The following is an 18100-nucleotide window of genomic DNA, read 5'->3' on the forward strand; positions in this document are numbered from 1 at the left end:
ATTTATCGATAATTTCATTTTATGATTATAATAAAAATACTGTATATTTTTATTTAGTCACCACACATCTTTATATTAAAAAATTATGTATGTTAACAATAAAAACATTAATAAAAGTTTTTAATAAAATATTTGCAACATTTCTTAGAGTTTATACAAAAATAATTGTAAGAAGAAGAGAAGAGCAATATTAATTACGAAGATTGATATCAAAGTAGGAATTCAGACGAATCAAGCTTAATTATTGAAGCACAACTGGAACAGTATCTGAGAGGAAGTCTTAATATACTGAAATATATCACGTAATTGAGGCGAGAATTATGCTGAATTCGCTATTTTAATCTCATTTGACACAAGACATTAATAATTTTATATCTTTAAATGATTTTTCTACTATTACTCTATCAATATTATTGCCATATAAATGAGAGAAATAAAAGATAAATATCTTTCAAGTGAATTTTTACATTATTAATGATATAAATTAAATTTCTGATAAACTTCAATTGTTTTATTTAAAATATTATATTTTGAAACAAACAACTTTACATTTTCTAAAACGAAACAATTTAATTTTAAGAATATTAATAATATGAAAAAAAAATCTAACAATTGTATTTCAATTATATTTTATTACGTGATTTTATATTATATTACCATAGTAACAGTAACAGTAACTTTAAATTTTGAGAAAATTAACGTCATGAGATAAATCTACAAATTATGAAACATAATTAATAATTCGCAGCACTTGATCTTGTGAATTAGTAATATTAGCTAACAATAAGCCATTTGTCCAATGAATAAACTTTTCCGTTGTTGTTGATTTAATCCCATATTTCCAGAATGTGATCAAAGAAATAGATGTGAGACTATTCCTTTATCCATTTAAATTCCTGAAGATCTTATTGGCGATTTCTGCATCCCTGCAGACTATAATTCATTACATATTTATGTCTTTTATATTTATTGAAAAAAGTACAAAAATATGTTTATTATATTTAAAAAAATATATCTTGCAAAAATATATATTTATTATACTTGAAAGGAAAAATATACCGTAAAGATATGAAAGAAATATTGAAAAATATTCACATCGCATTTAAATTAATAACATAAATTCAACGATACATTACATATATAATGAACATATCTTACAATAATTTGGTAATTATTAAATAAAAAATAAAGTTATTTTATTATGTTTAAAATCAATTTTTCCTTCCTACTGTGGACGCAATAAATAAAAATTAGTAATTTACTCGGTGAAATAATCACACACAATGAACAAGTTTGCAGTTTCGAGAGTTTATTATAAATCTCATAGAGGTTTCTATATACATTCTCTTAGATACACTTCTAACGCCTTTAATCGAACAAGTATAAAAGTATGTCTTAACGATTATTCGCTTAGTCCTGAATAATTTAAAAATTACATTTTTCCAATGTATTGACAAAGTAATGATCCAATATCGCATATACAGAAATCAAATATATTTTTCTTGCAATATATAAATTTTAACAATCAAGGGAGAATTATTCGACAGGTCTAAACGAATAGATCGAGTGACATTGGGAAATTACTTTGGTCGAATTGTCTTAAACGTTTCTACTTTTAATTTATCAATACAAACGGAAGGATCGTAAAGAGATATATTTCGATATATAATATATATCCCAACAAATATGTAATATAAAGGCATAGTATCACCCTTACGCAAGAGAATATATCTATGGCAAAATATGAGAGCATCTTGAGTGCACAAATTTGACAAAGTCGCACAGATGAGACAAAATCTTTCTAGAAATATGTCTTTTCTATCATACAATTCTTATTTCTCTGTTAAGATATACTGTATAACGCTATACAGTTTTATATTTAAATACTTCTTACGCGTTGAATTTTCGCAATTGCAACAGATATTCATATCTGTTGATAAAAATGAGTATTCTTATATCAAATACAGTTGCACATGGAAGATTACCACGTCTTCCATAAAAGTATAGAATTGATCAATTAATTAAAAAATTATACATATAACATTGCAATATACAAGTTATTAAATCTTTTGCACGACTATTATCATAATATGGATCATTTGTAGTAAGCAGGAATATTTCTTAATGTCAAATCATAAAAAACTGGTATCATAAATGCGGATATACTTATTTCGTGGCAACAATTCACTATAACTAAAGCAAAATATACAATTATATTGATGTTACAATTAATCTTTGAAAATTTGTTCAAAAGAACTATGTGTAGGGAATAAAACACACATGTAATGCAAATCCTTGTCAACATTAACAAATGACAAAAATATAAATATGTAACGCACCAAGGATCAAACACAAAGGGATATGTCTTTTTTATATGATATATGAGAAATAAATGAGAAATAGAATATGCATTTTTTCCACAGATATGATGTAGTATATAAGAAATTATTCCCAGGTAAATATTTTGTCCAATTAAAATATATAACCTGTCATATAGAACTATTTCTATTTATAAGTAAAATAAAACTTATCTCTGTATTTACCCTTTATCATGTATCCATCTCTATCTACAGAATTGTATTGGAGATAAATACAGATTATGTGAGATGTAAATTAATACATGTACTGAAATTAAATACATTTGCATTTCTGTACATGTGTATGTGCTTAATTATTTTATAGCTTTTGACACTATGCCAAAGGCTAGCATATTTCATAGAATCAAGTCTTTGTTTATAAAATAGTCATGTCAAGTTAATAAAAAATTGTACTTTTTCATTTTTTTTTATAGCTTACTTCTCCCTTTCTAGAAAAATTGTTTATCCCAAGGTTAGCGAATGGCAATAAAAAATCATCACTAATAATGATTTTAGCACAATTTGCACAATAAAAATGTAATATATATTAGACTAATTTAATTATTAGAAACACATTATATTTTGCTATTGAAAAGAAAACATTTCTAAAAATTAGAAAAATATATCTGTTTCCGAACAAATTTTAAAACATAATGGTATAAGATTTCAATTATTTCAGATTAGAAAAGAAATTATCTATCAAAATCTATATATGAATGCTTCTAATCATTTAAACTTTAGTATTTCTCGAAAATATAAAATTTTTTTTCTTTTGTATAGTAGCATACAATTTTCATGAGAAATTTACATGATGACACACCATTTCTTTGTACTTTCTTCAGTCGTTATCTTATTGTCATCATCCTTTATCCCGCTAATGTCTAATTTAGTGGATTCAAATTTATAAGGTGTGCTTTTTGGTGTAGATATCAGCATAGGTTTGACAAAACCTTTTACTAGATTTATAGATGTATTTAATGAACTCTCTTCATCCGTTTTTTGCTTTTTTGCTGAATCCCAATTTCCTATCCCAATTTTACGTTTCCTGTCCAATGGACTACCGTTTCTAGGGAAAGTGTCGGATAGTAAACTGCTATAATGTAAGACCTTAGGTTCTATACCTTCATCCTGTGCTATCGACATATCTGATGTATTTACGAAAAGAGAGCTATTCGGTGATATTCTGTCACGCAAAATACTACGTGCTCTACCAATTGAGTGTCTTCCTGAGATGTTCCTTAATGTTTTGCCAAATGATAGATTTTTTGATAGTTGACTCGGTGTGCTTTCCATATTACTTACATCAAAGAGCTTCGAATTATCTTTCACACAATCTGATCTGACAAGCATGACATGTACATCTTTTAGCATGTATGAATCTTTTAGCGCAGATGAATCATAAGAAACAGATGCTTCGTTGGTTATAATATCATCAATCTTCTCTTTATCCTTTTGTGTATCACTCTGAGAAATGGATTCCGATGTTTCAGATAGTTCTGATGTTGTAGATTCAACAATGTCCACTGAATAGCTTTCTGTTGTGTCTGTTTGAGCTTCGCTTTGTATTTCTTCTTTTTCATTTGTGCCGTTCTTTAGTTGATCTTTTAATTCTTCTCCCGGACTGTCGTCCTTTGGTCGTTTATCATTTAATTTTTCCTCTCCATTTTTTGTAGGACTGTTCTCCACATCAAATGTTAATTTTATATCATTGTCTTCTTCCACTTCTTTGATTTCAATGTTAACATTTTCTAATAAGACTCCTTCTTTTTCTTGAGAAATAGTTTTGCTTCCAACAGGCACAACTTCTTGGATAGTCTTTGTAGAAATTTGAAGTTTACTTGATGTCTGTTCAGTATGATCAACATGTTCTTTTTCAGCAGTAGATTCTTCAACTTCAACTTTGTTACCATTCTCTTCTTTGATATTTTCCTTTTGAATTGAAACGTTTAATTTAACTTCAGCTTCTTCTGATTCCAACTGCATGTCTGCAGTCTTCGCTTCTGGATTTTTCATTGATAATTTTAATTGCTTTGATGCTTGATTAAATCCACCTTTTGTTGGAGGACGAAGCTTGCTCTACAACACACATTATTTCCACATTGCAAAAAAGTAACCTAACAGATAATTTATATATATATATATTCAGATACTTTTTTTCATGTTATTTATGTAATGTAATATTATTTTGTCATTTATATGCAATTTAATAATTTACTTATCTTGTAAAATATATATTTATAATATCTATATAATTTATATACAATTTCCATTATCTGTTAAGTTTTTGATTGCACAACATAATATAATACAAAATTTTACATTCAAGACAAAAATGTTGAGTCGATTTCAATTATAAATTATAAATTATACATTATACATATAAATTGTCTTAACACACAGAGTATTTTCAACATGTAAATTAAATTTAGTAATTAACATTTTATATACATTGCATTTGTATATATTTGTATGTATTATAACACATGGAAAAGATTGATGTATACATATGACATATCATAAGGAAAATAAGAAAATACAAAAATTGATTATCATAAGAAAATTGTTAATGATAATGAGTTGGCAACAAGAAAATAAAAGATTATTTATGTAGACATATTATAGAATTATCATTTCAAGTATATATACTATGCTGATAAGTTCATGCTTAATCTATGATGAAAGATAATACTGTCTTAATTATAAGTTTAACAGAAAATATTAATACTAAGAATGTTAGAAAAAATATTACGTTGCCAATAAAAATAAACAAATATTACATAACTTGATGATAACATAACATATTTATAAAACATATAATATATAATATATTAAATAAATAAAATGTAATAATTCCAATAATTATATAAATATAACATATAATTTCTGAAGAATTATTTAATATCTGTATATTGCAATATATATGTGGCTCAAAATAATTATACAATTATCTATCCACACATCATTATATATAATTATATATTTACTACATTTATAACAGTTTCTGAATATATTATAAATAATAATAGAAAATAAAAACTAGAAGTATATACCTTAAAATTCTTTCCTGACCCAGCTGAAATCTTTTTCTGCACTCCAGTCAATTTTGGCCTAAAACAAAAATAAGATATTCATAATCAATGAAGAGATAAGTCGTATGGCAGATGGCCTTTGAGTAAATGCTGGAGGTGATGAGAGGTACTAATTTAAATATGTAAAACAAGATTAACCAAAGTTTCTCATGTCTTTCCAAAAAAAATACATATATAATTTTCTATATAATTTTTTTCACACATACAAAATTATTAAAATATGATTGTCTCTAAAATAATAAGTATAAAGATTCTGAAGTATCTCTCAATCTTTTTTATCAATTTGTTTCATTATAAATCTTATAACGATTTGGCTCTTCAAAATTAAATCTTTAAACTAGTGACAATATTGTTTTGTTGAAAATTTTATAAATCTTATATACACTACGATTACATAGTACACAGATCATAAACAATATACATGTACAATTTAAGGACGTTATAAAACGATATGATCATGTTTTGTACCAAATATTATAAAATACAAAACACTTTTGAAACTACAACGGCAAACAGTTATCGAGCCCCAAATGTTGCGTGAAATACACAAACAATACTATGTAATCCACAATTCTTCTCTCGAATTTGGAAGTCAGTCGGATAGATTGAAGCTTGTGACTGAGAAACTCTGGCGAAATTTGCAATTCGCTGTTGCTGATTGTTTCTACAAACCTGTTGAAACTCTCGGACTCGCGCTGTCTCTCGTGCAAGCTAGATTCAGAAGCTCTCGACGGCGCGGTCGTTGCCTTGAGCCTCCGAACGTACAAATTCCTCTCATCGCCCCCAGGGGCCGCCTTCTTTGGCGTCTTACCCATGGCCACGATAGTGATTTAACGGCGGGCCTATAGTCGCACCCAGATAAACTCCACGCCCTTGTTTGTTTGTTTTTTTTTTATCCGATCTTGGTGCAAACGCTACAAGCCCGCGTGAAGCCCCCACTTAATGTATGGCAATTAATTCGCTTATATCCTGCTCCTACTATCGGTCTCTCTCACTCACTCTCTCCCCCTCTCTCGCTCGCTCTCACTCTCTCTCTCTCTCTTTCGCTCCTTCCTAACTCGTCGCAGCTCGCTTCCTCAGCTCAAATATTAATAGTCGTCCTTTCTTACTCTCGTCGCGGCCAATTACTCGCGACGTGGACTTGGCCGGACGAATGCGGGCGCCGGTATCTCGTGCACGAACGGCTCCGTCGTACTCAAGCGCACATACGCACTACGCAGGACGCCATGCAACCGCAGCCGACTGCGACGACGAGGACACGACGAGTGCGCGTGCGCAGACGCCAACGTACGAATTCCAGGAACGCGAACGAGGGAGATTCAACGCGGGATCGCGGAAATTTCGATCGGCTTTGCCGATTCGCCGCGTTTGACGCTCCGAGAGATCGCGATGGGACCGCGCGGGATGAACTGTCAAAACTGTCAAACGCGTCGCGCGTGCGTTCGTCGCGTACGTGCGTTTTATGTATATTGCGTATATACGGCCGGCTCGTTTTTTCGTCGACTCTTCTTACGCACGACTTCCGTTTCCGGGACGCCTTTCCTTAACCGGTGCTGCCGTCGCTTTCGCGCGCGAATTACAAGAATCAAGATCGCGTCGAATCGCTAGAGAAACAAATTTAGAAAAGATTTGTTTCTTATATTTCGAACATTATTATCATCCCTTATTTAATATTTAATATTGAAAAATATGTCGATACATACCTGACAACGGGGATACGTCAGAATCACTTTCGCTGCACTTTAACGAGGAAAATACGTGAGGATCATTGATGACAATTCGAAGCGGATGAAATCAGCTGGTATCGATCATACGCGATATTTGTATAGGACACTCGCGATAAATCTTTTTTCACTTTCGGGCAACAAATGCGAAACGAATATAATTCGAATATAATTCCTCGATACGATTCTCACAGCGCGCTCCAAGATCGGCCGCCATGATTATTCATCGAGAAGCGATATTGCGATTTTCGAAGTATCGAGGCGATTGAGGCAGCTATGTAATCGTTAGAAAGAAATTTGAGAATGAAATAATTCGATATTTCAGCAAACACTAAATAGATAGATAAAAGAGATATCTGTGCAATTTTTATAAAAAAATATCAAGGCAATAATAAAATATCTTGGCGATAAATACATACTTGGTGATAAAATTGCGTTCGATCACTGCATTTTCAGTTCAGCGAGGAAAATTTTGAAAGTGATTTCTCGATATTGATCATTTAATAACGATGATACACAATGTTAGATTATTGGAACAATATTTTATTTATGAGGCACTCGCAATAATTACTCACACGCGATATTCGCTTTTAGACGACCGCGAGAAATATCAACCGATTGCCGATTTGCCATAGATGATTGACGGATATAGAGTGCACTCCACTCGGTCCAAGAAATGTCTCGCGTTTTGATTGGTCAATCAAACGATCGATACGTAAACTCGAAATCCAAATTTATTGTAACGAAAAAGACACAATAATTTTATAAATATCGAAATTTTGATTATATAAGTATGGAATCCCAGCAGGCTGTATATCCTATATGATCTTATAACAAAATCAAGTGTATAGTGTTCACAAATATCAGATTTTGATCTCGTGATTTGCGCGCGAAATTCAAATCACTATTAACTATATGTCTTCAAATTCTTTTGCATCATTTAACTAATAATAAATATAAAAGATGATTAAACAAATATAAAGGAATATAAAAAAACGTAGTAAAAAAAATTTTTTTAAAAATTGAATTTTATGAACATTTGTTTAATTGTTTTATCAGAGAGAAGACTGAAAGGTCATGGCTCGCTTGATCTGTGAAAGCGATGATAATACGTCCTCTTTGTGAATATTAAAAAGAGGGTAACATATATGTTACCCTCTGAGAACATTCGTGGACATTGGCTTTGTAATTCGTATCCATGACACCTCTCAGTTTCTCTCTGATAGGGATCCTCACTTGAGGATCCCTACTCTCTGATATATACAGGGTGTCCCAGACCATCCGTACACCCCTTTTAAAATGAAAATAAATTTTCATTTTAAAAGGCTTTTATCAAAAATCGCGAACAATTTTTAAGTAAATCGGGTACGCTCTATCAAATGGTGATATTTTCAACTTTTGATTCCGACCGGAAATGCGCCTCTGTCAATCTTAAAATTGACCTTGAAAGTAACTGTGATAAAATAACAAAGGCACTTTTAGAAAAAACGTTTGATACAAAAGTTTCTTATTTTTTCACGTACAATTCGAATCTGTAATAAAAAGTACCATGTTCCCCTAAAAAAATTCAACTTTCGATCCGGATGGCGTATTTCCGGTCGGAATCAAAAGTTGAAAATATCACCATTCGATAGGGCGTACCCGATTTACTTAAAAATTGTTTGCGATTTTTGATAAAAGCCATTTATTTTCATTTTAAAAGGGGTGTACGGGTGGTCTGGGACACCCTGTATATATATTTTTGCGATTGTATATCGATGACGTTGGTCAACTTGAGTGGTTTTTCCTGCAGTTGGCTGACGTGCATCGAAGCGGAGTGGTTGTTTCAGATAACGCATTGTAATCATATTTGTGTATTTATAATTTATATATATTACTAAAGTAATAGAAAAATAAGCGCGAAATTTTACCAATGAGGGAAAACATGAGTATAATTTCGTGGCTGCTTCTGATCCTCGGAATTTTGGAGTCGTTCGCCGCAGAATGGAACACAAAGGATTACCAGAAACGAGAACATTCTCTGATCAAACCGTATCAAGGTTCGCCGATTTTAATTATCTTAATAAATTTTGCACGCAAGAGATTCCTTTTTATCGGGCATCGACACGAAAAGATCTGCTTATTTATTATTCAATTGCAATATTCTACACTACGATTCACTCCACCATGGTTTTGAGGTTACGAATTATTTTTCACATGTTTCCTACGACATCATATACATGTACATATATGTGTGTATAAATTAAAGAAAATTGTCTACGTCTTACAATATGTAACATGAAAGCAGTATTCATGCTTTGTGGTAAAATTAGATTAAATAACTATGTAACAGTGAAGGATATATGTCGTTTAATTAAAGGGCGCCAAATAGATTTAGTCATACTTTGCTAGAAATTTTCAAACTGCACTATTAGAAATATTATTTTTCCTTATTTTATTCGAAGATTAATAATACGAACTATAAATTTTATGAAATACTAATTGAAAAAGAGAACTTTTTTAATAACAAATTATAAGTTTCTTATGTACCTTATATTCAAGGTAAGTTAAAATTTAATAATGATTATAGAGAAATATAGAGTATCTATTAATGTACATTTATAAAGTTTGTCTTTTTTATTTAAATTTTATATACATTTATATTATATATTTTATAAATTTAAATATTATACAACATAACATTTACTCAAAATTATATTTAATGCATGATAGGCACAGGTATGACAATGCCTTATTGGGACTTTATGGGAAGTACAATGGTAACTAATAATTACATTAGGATAACACCTGATTTACAAAGCAAACAAGGTGCCTTATGGAATTCTGTAGTAAGCATTACAACATTTTTCTTTGTATATGTTATATGGAAAAAAAAAATATATATATATATATATATTATGCAATAAAAGAGATTATTCTTAAAAGAGATTAAGCTTATCATATTTATAGCCATGTCATGTACGAAACTGGGAATTGCAAGTTGAGTTTAAAGTACATGGAAAAGGAAAGGACTTATTTGGCGATGGTTTTGCAATTTGGTATACCAAGGAAAGAATGAAAACAGGTCCAGTATTTGGAAATCAAGATTATTTTCATGGATTAGCAATAATACTTGATACATACAGCAATCATAATGGTGCACATAACGTATGTTGAGTATGTTTGTGAATATAATTTTGTAATATAGAATAAATATGGATTTGTGCTGTTATCAATAAGTACTCTTAAAGTTCTAGCTAAAGCTTGAATGTTTTTTTATTTGAATCATATTTATTCAATATCTTAAGTATTGTATGTTGCAACATTTAAAATTCACGTTTCTCTGTATCTTTTTTTTTTAATACATAAGTGATATATATTTTATATATTTTATAAAATAGCATCAACATCCTTATATCTCAGCAATGGTCAATAATGGATCTTTACATTATGATCACGATCGTGATGGAACTCATACACAACTCGCAGGGTGTGAAGCAAAGTTTAGAAATTTAGAACATGGTACACATATAGCTGTAAGATACGAGAAAGATACCTTAACTGGTGAGTAAAATCAAATACAAATAAACATTAAAATATATTTAATTGCATCTCTTATATTATGTGGTGCACATATTATATTAAAATATCAGTATAATAAAAATTATCAATATTAGTAAAAAAACAATAGTAAGATAACATAGTAAGATAACATCTTTTCTTAGACTGCTTACTCATCATTTGTACTTTGCTCTATTACATTATGGATTGTTTTCTGTTTACATTGTGTCACCTTTATGATTTGCCTTTTTTTTTAATCTGCAAATGTATATATGTATATTGACTGGAATCACACATACATTTTATGCTAATGTTATTTTTTATTGTTTTTTTTTTTTATCACAAAGTTTCAACGGATATTGCCAATAAATTAGGATGGAAGCAATGCTTTCAAGTGAATGAAGTTAAACTTCCAACGGGATATTATATCGGAATTTCCTCAACCACTGGTGATTTGTCTGACAATCATGATATACTTTCAATTCGTTTCTATGAATTAGACCTACCAGATGATGTAAGCACTGACGAAAAAATTACTAAAGTTGTACTAAGTGTTGTCGTGTTATGTTTAATGTTACATATAATACGCACATATTTTTGATATTGGATGTTATACATGTAAATTAAGCAATTTTATAAACCGATAAAAATATAAGTGATTTAATTATTTATAATAACACTTGACAATATAAATGAATTTACAGCCTAAAGATCAAGAAGACAGATCTCAAATTGTGCCATCAGCAGCATTCTACGATGCACCAAGAGGTACAAGAGGCAATCAAATATAGGATACTCTATTGTGTATATTGCATATATATAAATTCAATTCTCTTCTGTTTCAGAACGTATAGAAGATGTAAAACATTCTGGCATGAGTGGTATAAAACTTTTCCTACTCATGCTAGTTGGTGCACTTGCATTAATAGCCTGTGTTGTCATTGCCATTATGTTATATCAAAAACACCAGGAAAATAGTAGGAAGCGTTTTTACTAAGTTAGATTTTTTTTTAAATGGTGTGTATATCTTGACCGTCGCAATTTACCGATTTCTCTTTTATCCGGAATTCTTTGTATATAAGATATATAGATTATAACATGCCCATAAGACTGTCTTCTTTCCTCTTTTTTTCAAAAATTAGCATAAATTTGTTACTATTTATTACTACATGTTTACTACAAAAAGAAAAATTTTCGGGATAAAGGAGAAATGTACGTATGCAAGTATTCTAATAATTCAAACATTGCAGAATGTTCCAGAATTTGTAGATTAATTGTCAATTAATTGTTATTAATTGGTTTTTAATGTACGTTTATTTAATTTTATTACCTAAAAATATGTATTTATTATAATTCTTATAAACCAAAGTTGATATTTTTCACGAGATGCCACAAGGAATTTGACAAGAGTTTCTTATATATTTGACTTGAAAAAAAAAAAAATACATTGAATGGAAAAAGATAATAATTAACTTGAATGTATCATATATGTATATTGTTAACTATATATTGAAAAATTTTGAAAAAGCACATACATATTAATTTCAAGTTCTAAATGTTTAAAATCTTTAACGTAACATTTTGTCCCCCCAAAAAAACTTTCCAACTATCTAAAAGTTGGAATGTAAGTTGATTTCAATACATTCAATGATTATTAATTCAGTAATTTATAAAATATTTAAGGAAATATAAAATATTTAAAGAAATACATCACAAATAAAGGGAATGTTTCTTCAGGGAAACAACAAAGTAATTTTGTTTGATCTCTCCCTTTTTTTTCTTTTTTTTTCTTTTTATTAGATAATTATTTGCAAATACAGATTAGATATAGTAAAAAAGACTTTATTAATATAGATTTTATATCTGTACATAAAGAAAAAATACTATACGTGAAGCTCCTACATTGCATAAAGTTTGTGTAGAGACTATTTGCAGATTATATATCTACAACTCTAAACAGACTGTTAGTCAAATTATACGAATTATGCAATGTCAGAATAAATCTAACATTGTATAAAAGTACAATATGAAGGAAGTGCGGTATGGAGGAGATTCTTTAATGTATTTCTATATAAAATAATTAAATAGTATAAACTCTGTATTGTAAAATTCTTTTATATGGAAATTAAGAAAAAGGGAACCAAACCGTTTAATAACAATTGTCTTGTTATTGATATAATGTTATCATTCAAAACAATAATGTATCATGATCTGTTGCCAAATATAAAATAAATATCTCTATAATTATAAATAAAAAAGTCTCTGCATTTCCATAATAGATATATATGTGTATGTGTGTCTGTGTGGATGTGTGCGCACATATATATATAAGGTATTGGAATAAGACAATATTTTGAATTTTGCGTTATATTAATATATTGTTTATGACAAAAATATACATTTGCACATTAGAATGCAAGAGTTCATGGTGTTTCAATACATTTAATCAATTTGTTTGCTTTGAGGAAGCAAATAGATATATACTTTTATTATTAACGATAAAATTATTCAAACAGAAAACACCAAGGCACATCTATATCTGTCTTACCTCTTTTCTACTATCTTGGTTCCTATTGTCTTTATGTGATATAATGATGAAGCTATTCTTAATTCTACAGACAGATATGCTTGTTAATAATTATCTAAACATTTAACATCAATGTACAAAGTAAATTGTTGTTTGTATTGTACATATATTTTTAGTGTTCCTTGAAAGTATCATTCAGGTAATATTGAATTTTTAAGTAGTTCAATTAGATAGTTTATAATATCGATATTACACAAAATTCTATATGAATATCATTTTTTCCTTTATTTTTTTATAATTATAGATTATTAAATATAATCTAAGATTATTTGTATTAGTTTGCATACTGCCCACTGGTTCATCATATCAACTAAAACTTTATCATGATAATATATGTTATAAACCTAGTAAAAATGCAGTTTTTATTACATTATTAAAACAAGATTAAAATGTCAGTTCTAATCATTGTCCAAAAACGGAATATAAAAATATGAAGCGTTTATCTTTCTTTCTCTTTCTTTATTGGCAGTAATGCTTAGGAAAATATATCGATCTTAAAATATATGTTAATATTCTGAAGCAGATTTGTTTGTGAAAGCCTAATGTATGTTGCCTGAGGCGTTCGGTAACATCAAGACACTTAGACTATTCTCTACTTTCATATCACACACACATGTACACGTGTGTCAGACATTGAAGAAATGCTGCTTACATATCTAACGTAATTCTTCTTTCAATTTAACTTGTACTATATACATATATAACATATCAGATGTAATACTTTACATTTTAGCGCTATTATATAATACGCGCTTCTAAACAATCTGTTAGAATAAAAAGATTATCGTGTTAAATTGCCTGCCTAAACAAAGATTAAATATACTGAAAGATTTACTAAATGTCTTTTCAAGACAATTGTTGTATTACTTTTCACTTGCATATTTGTATTTTATAAAGTTATATTATCTTAGTATATTAATTATATATGAATCGATTTCTTGTCTCCAATTTTTCAAATTCTTACTTTCACAATTTAGAAATTCCAATAGTATAATTCGTTTTTAAGATAAATAGTATTAAACAAATAATAATGATAATTACATTTATCGAGATATAGTACAGACATTAAATATAAGAAGTTAGAGAGATCTAAAAGAATTCAATCACGTAAAACGTGATCACTTGAACATCACAATTGGATTTAACAGAAAATTCAATACAGTCTTCACACTGAGACAAAGATCTTTGATAATAGAGCTTAAACTTACACGGTACCTATAACGTTTGTAAGATGTTTCCAGTTCAAGGGAGTTGCACGCGAGACACCCTACCTCTTCTAGGTCGATGTGCGGTTCGGCACCACCGAGAAGAGATTCTTTTTCTAAACCATCATTCAGAAGTACACCGGAAAACCAGATCTTGTCGCCCGGATATATATTTAAACTAAAGTTGGTAAAAGAATGATCCGCGACAAGACGTATTTCCGTTGTACTTCCCCATATGCCGTTTTTCATTTTGACGGAGATTTCAAATTCGTACCGATCCCAAGCCGGTAAGTGGCATTTACTTCTTCGCCTCTGAATACTCGTGACGTGTTTGCAATTCTTTTTACGAGTGTCGTCGCCCGAGTTACACTTTTCCTCGTATGGTTCCCCGTACATACAACTGACTATCGATTTAACATTATCAGGTAATCTATTTAATATGACTGCGATATTGTTCTTTATCGATTTTAATCTAACATTTGTCACGTAACCTTCCCATGAAACGGGTATGCCTTCTAACTGGGCGCATTGCACTTGCACTTGCGCTTTCGACGACAGTTCTTCCCATGCAGGTTGATGACAGTAGTTCCGATATTGATCCCATGTTAAACTAGAAGCGATTTCGTACGATATTTCATCGGAATCTTGTTTATATTCCATTATCATAGGCCAGGATAAAAATGTGGCAGCGCCAACGCCTAGCATGATCTACAAAAGATATTTAATACAAAATATAAATATTTAAAAATTTCTGAGTTTAAAATGGTCAAAAGAAATGCAAGGATATACATACTTGAACGAACGTAATGATCCAATTAAATCTTGATACTCTCGTCTTCCTCAGATACCACGAAGCTAAAAATGGCATTCCTCCGAGTACAGTGGTGACTGCTATTCTCATTGCCAGGTCATTTTCCGACAAATACTTCGTAATGGCTATGATTGGTAAAATGACGGAAGCTATACCGGCTATTGGAAGAAAGAGGACCATGCCGACTAGTGCGAGGGCACCTCTGATCAAGCCGTACCATGTGGCGCCTTGAGAACTGAAGATTGCTATTTGCCACCAGCTCAGGGTAACGCAATGGGGTATCAGAGTTCGATATGTGCCGCGCCAACCATCCCTCGCAGCCATTTTCGCAAAGACCGCCGGTATTAGAAGATAAAACACAGCGCGGAAGTTGAGACAGAACTCTATGCCGTTGCCGACAACGTAAGATGCGAATGTTGGCACTCTGACGTCCAAGAATCTCCAACCTTGCGCGACAACCATGTCCATTTCGTAGGGGTACTTCGCGAGGACGTGTACGCCGAAACTGAACAGAGCTAAGAAGTCGGGAAACCGCGAAGAGTCCTTCCACATGAAATTGGAGAGTGTGATGAGAGTCAGCGCGACTGCTATTACGGTGAATTCGGATTGCGGAGTCCACTGATGAGCTATCAGAGGATAAATTATCAAGTTCAGCAATAACGCGAGAAAAAAGTGTCCGTGAGGTTTCAGATTGTTGCGGCAAAATTGATACTCTGCCTCCTCAGGATTCAGATTTCCGCCCGAATAACTCAGAAACAGGCCGGACCACACGCGAAAGTCGTTGAACTCGCGTTTCCGTTGGAGCATTTGAAATGTGGCCACTACCATGACTATGAATGATAGATAGTAAAGGGCCATCGGTATAAAAAGTATTAAGCTCTCTGTACCGAATAAAGAATACAGTAAAAATAATAAGAAAATGTGTAAGTTCGATGTAAAGAGGATGTTTTTGATCGACGTCCCTTTGTGACCCAGAGTCTCGATCAGCCAACTGTAGAAACGTTTCAGCGATGTGAGCGGATGAACGAATGGTCTCTGCAGCAACGGTATTGTGTCCAGCACCAGTTCGGAAGGATCCACCATGCAGAGAGCGTGTGATACTATTGGAAGCATTCCGCGTGCGTAACTCGCAGCTGCAGACACCAGAGCAGCCTCTGTGATCTTCTCACCTTGATGGTCCACCCGATCTGCGATTATGTAACAAAAAAAAAAAACGTATGTGAGTGTAAAAGATACACGATGTAGCGTAAAAATTTCTAAAAAAATTTTCTTACTTTGAATATCATTTGCTCGATCTTCGTCTTTCGAAGTTGAAGAATCATCAGGAAGCCCGTTTCTGGGGAAGCAATCGTTATCGTCGTCATTTAGTCTCTTTTGCGACAAGTTGTTAGAAGTAATATTCGATTGAGAGTCATCATGAAGAGAATCTTGGTTACTAGTCGACGGAGACGATAAATTTCTCATACGTCTTTGCAGTTGTTCTGTGGTGATAAAGTCCTCGCCATTTGATAAGCTGGTTGGAGAGAGAAATTTCACATTGAATATATATAGTGTATGATCTAATTTTATTTATTCATCATCTGATTACTTATTCTTTACCTCATAAACATCTCCCTCGCTGCTCTTCTAGCTAACTTTTCATCTTGTGTCATGTCCAGACAACTTTTCACATCGTAATAATTATGTTCTGTAATACCACGACCTGTGGCTAAGCACTTTCTAAGTATGTCAGTTGCCTCTAGATTTCCTTGCTCCGAGGCTTTTGTTAACCAATAAACACCCAACTTTGCATTTTCTTCTTTATCAACATCAAGATCTTCAAATATATATTTTAACATAATATTATATAGATAGCAAATATATGTATATCAAAGATGTAATACGAAAAAAACTTTAATACAGAGTTTTACAGCTTACCGCATCGTTCTTCCAGTAATTGTTTAGCCAAAATCACTTGAGATTCTGGACAACCATCTTCTGCTAATCGAGAGCGTAATCGTCTAAGAGAACCTTTAGGTCCATCTGTCAATATAATTTACAATTAGCAAATTATTTAATCACAATTCATTATCTTATCACATACACATACACATGGAACATTAACAATAAACTAACAGTTTTGTGTTGCTGCAAATGATATTGATTGTGATTATTTTCAAAGTATTATTCAGATGCATAATAATTATCGTATCAGTAATTTGTAAAACATTATTTAGTAAAACATTAATTTGAATATATTATTAGAACAAAAGGCACAAGATAAATTTTTTGATTTATTAAATTTCATAAGGATATTGCTCGTCAAGAATTAATTTCTCATCAATTTCTATTTAATAATTAATATTCATTTATTTATTTATTTATATGTTTGCAAAACAAATTTTAAAACACGTCATTCCTGTGACAGATGATGTGCGCTTTTCAAAGACGCAATCCGAATACCAGGTGCATCCTCTCAAAGCTCAATCGTGCGAGATCGCAGGAGATGATTACCGTGCAGCGTCCACTGTTTTCTGCCGGATCTGCCAGACAGCGGCACGATACCAGCCATACTTGTATCGGTCGAAACAATTGGCGATTGTCGCGAGATCCGCCCGTTCGATTCTCGCTCGCGACGGACGTTGCACGTCCGCTATTTCGCGCTCCAAACGCTGTCACGATCGTGAAACGCAAAACACAAACACGCCCGCTCGTTCTGCGCCTCGTCGAACGCTCCTGTTGAACAGCTGGCAAGCGTGGGCGCGCGCGGCGCGTGCGCGCTGAGCGCCGTGAAGTTAGGCTAGGTTA

At 31.5% G+C, this 18100-nt stretch overlaps 4 protein-coding genes across 9 annotated transcripts in view; 1 reads left to right on the plus strand and 3 right to left on the minus strand.

Moving 5' to 3' along the window:
• The window catches only part of Dop1 (dopamine receptor, D1), a 150324-nt gene extending 142536 nt beyond the window's left edge, over positions 1 to 7788 (minus strand). For both annotated transcript variants that reach the window (XM_083103363.1, XM_083103362.1), the window contains exon 1: positions 7590 to 7788. The gene's annotated coding sequence lies outside the window, so the exon portion shown is untranslated. The remainder of the gene's footprint in view (positions 1 to 7589) is intronic.
• LOC145973741 (uncharacterized) lies at positions 1290 to 7292 on the minus strand. 5 transcript variants are annotated; one of them, XM_083103320.1, is made up of 4 exons: positions 7150 to 7231; positions 6119 to 7050; positions 5408 to 5465; positions 1290 to 4433 (listed from the first exon to the last, which is right to left on the minus strand). In XM_083103320.1, the coding sequence occupies exons 2-4, from the start codon at positions 6259 to 6261 to the stop codon at positions 3162 to 3164; spliced, it is 1473 nt and encodes a 490-aa protein (XP_082959446.1). In that variant the 5' UTR covers positions 6262 to 7050; positions 7150 to 7231; the 3' UTR covers positions 1290 to 3161. The 5 variants fall into 5 exon arrangements, with proteins under 5 accessions (XP_082959446.1, XP_082959464.1, XP_082959459.1 ...); XM_083103338.1 differs by lacking the exon at positions 6119 to 7050 and having other exon boundaries at positions 7150 to 7292; XM_083103333.1 differs by lacking the exon at positions 7150 to 7231 and having other exon boundaries at positions 6556 to 6944.
• A 1158-nt stretch (positions 7789 to 8946) lies between the features above and the next one.
• Positions 8947 to 12968, plus strand: LOC145973874 (vesicular integral-membrane protein VIP36). Its single transcript, XM_083103503.1, has 7 exons — positions 8947 to 9209; positions 9883 to 9998; positions 10120 to 10317; positions 10551 to 10713; positions 11058 to 11224; positions 11415 to 11478; positions 11556 to 12968. The coding sequence occupies exons 1-7, from the start codon at positions 9083 to 9085 to the stop codon at positions 11705 to 11707; spliced, it is 987 nt and encodes a 328-aa protein (XP_082959629.1). The 5' UTR covers positions 8947 to 9082; the 3' UTR covers positions 11708 to 12968.
• Positions 12810 to 18044, minus strand: Wfs1 (wolframin ER transmembrane glycoprotein wfs1). Its single transcript, XM_083103437.1, has 6 exons — positions 17807 to 18044; positions 17231 to 17335; positions 16913 to 17129; positions 16588 to 16826; positions 15296 to 16500; positions 12810 to 15210 (listed from the first exon to the last, which is right to left on the minus strand). The coding sequence occupies exons 1-6, from the start codon at positions 17862 to 17864 to the stop codon at positions 14416 to 14418; spliced, it is 2619 nt and encodes an 872-aa protein (XP_082959563.1). The 5' UTR covers positions 17865 to 18044; the 3' UTR covers positions 12810 to 14415.
• Positions 18045 to 18100: the final 56 nt, after the last annotated feature.

The sequence above is a fragment of the Camponotus vicinus genome, unplaced genomic scaffold, assembly GCF_025532165.1.
Source record: "Camponotus vicinus isolate PSW18456_S1 unplaced genomic scaffold, iyCamVici1.0 SCAF_1, whole genome shotgun sequence".
Lineage (NCBI taxonomy): Eukaryota > Metazoa > Arthropoda > Insecta > Hymenoptera > Formicidae > Camponotus > Camponotus vicinus.

Excerpts from the sequence above, each read along its gene's own strand:
- LOC145973741 (XM_083103320.1), bottom strand. The coding sequence starts at position 6,261 with ATGGGTAAGACGCCAAAGAAGGCGGCCCCTGGGGGCGATGAGAGGAAT. Across the intron at positions 5,466-6,118 it reads GAGTCCGAGAGTTTCAACAG|GCCAAAATTGACTGGAGTGC; the intron begins GTTTGTAGAAAC and ends TTTTTGTTTTAG. Across the intron at positions 4,434-5,407 it reads GGTCAGGAAAGAATTTTAAG|AGCAAGCTTCGTCCTCCAAC; the intron begins GTATATACTTCT and ends TGTGTGTTGTAG.
- LOC145973874 (XM_083103503.1), top strand. The coding sequence starts at position 9,083 with ATGAGGGAAAACATGAGTATAATTTCGTGGCTGCTTCTGATCCTCGGA. Across the intron at positions 9,210-9,882 it reads TCTGATCAAACCGTATCAAG|GCACAGGTATGACAATGCCT; the intron begins GTTCGCCGATTT and ends AATGCATGATAG. Across the intron at positions 9,999-10,119 it reads GTGCCTTATGGAATTCTGTA|CCATGTCATGTACGAAACTG; the intron begins GTAAGCATTACA and ends TCATATTTATAG.
- Wfs1 (XM_083103437.1), bottom strand. The coding sequence starts at position 17,864 with ATGGCTGGTATCGTGCCGCTGTCTGGCAGATCCGGCAGAAAACAGTGG. Across the intron at positions 16,501-16,587 it reads TCGAGCAAATGATATTCAAA|ATCGGGTGGACCATCAAGGT; the intron begins GTAAGAAAATTT and ends ACATAATCGCAG. Across the intron at positions 15,211-15,295 it reads GGATCATTACGTTCGTTCAA|ATCATGCTAGGCGTTGGCGC; the intron begins GTATGTATATCC and ends TATCTTTTGTAG.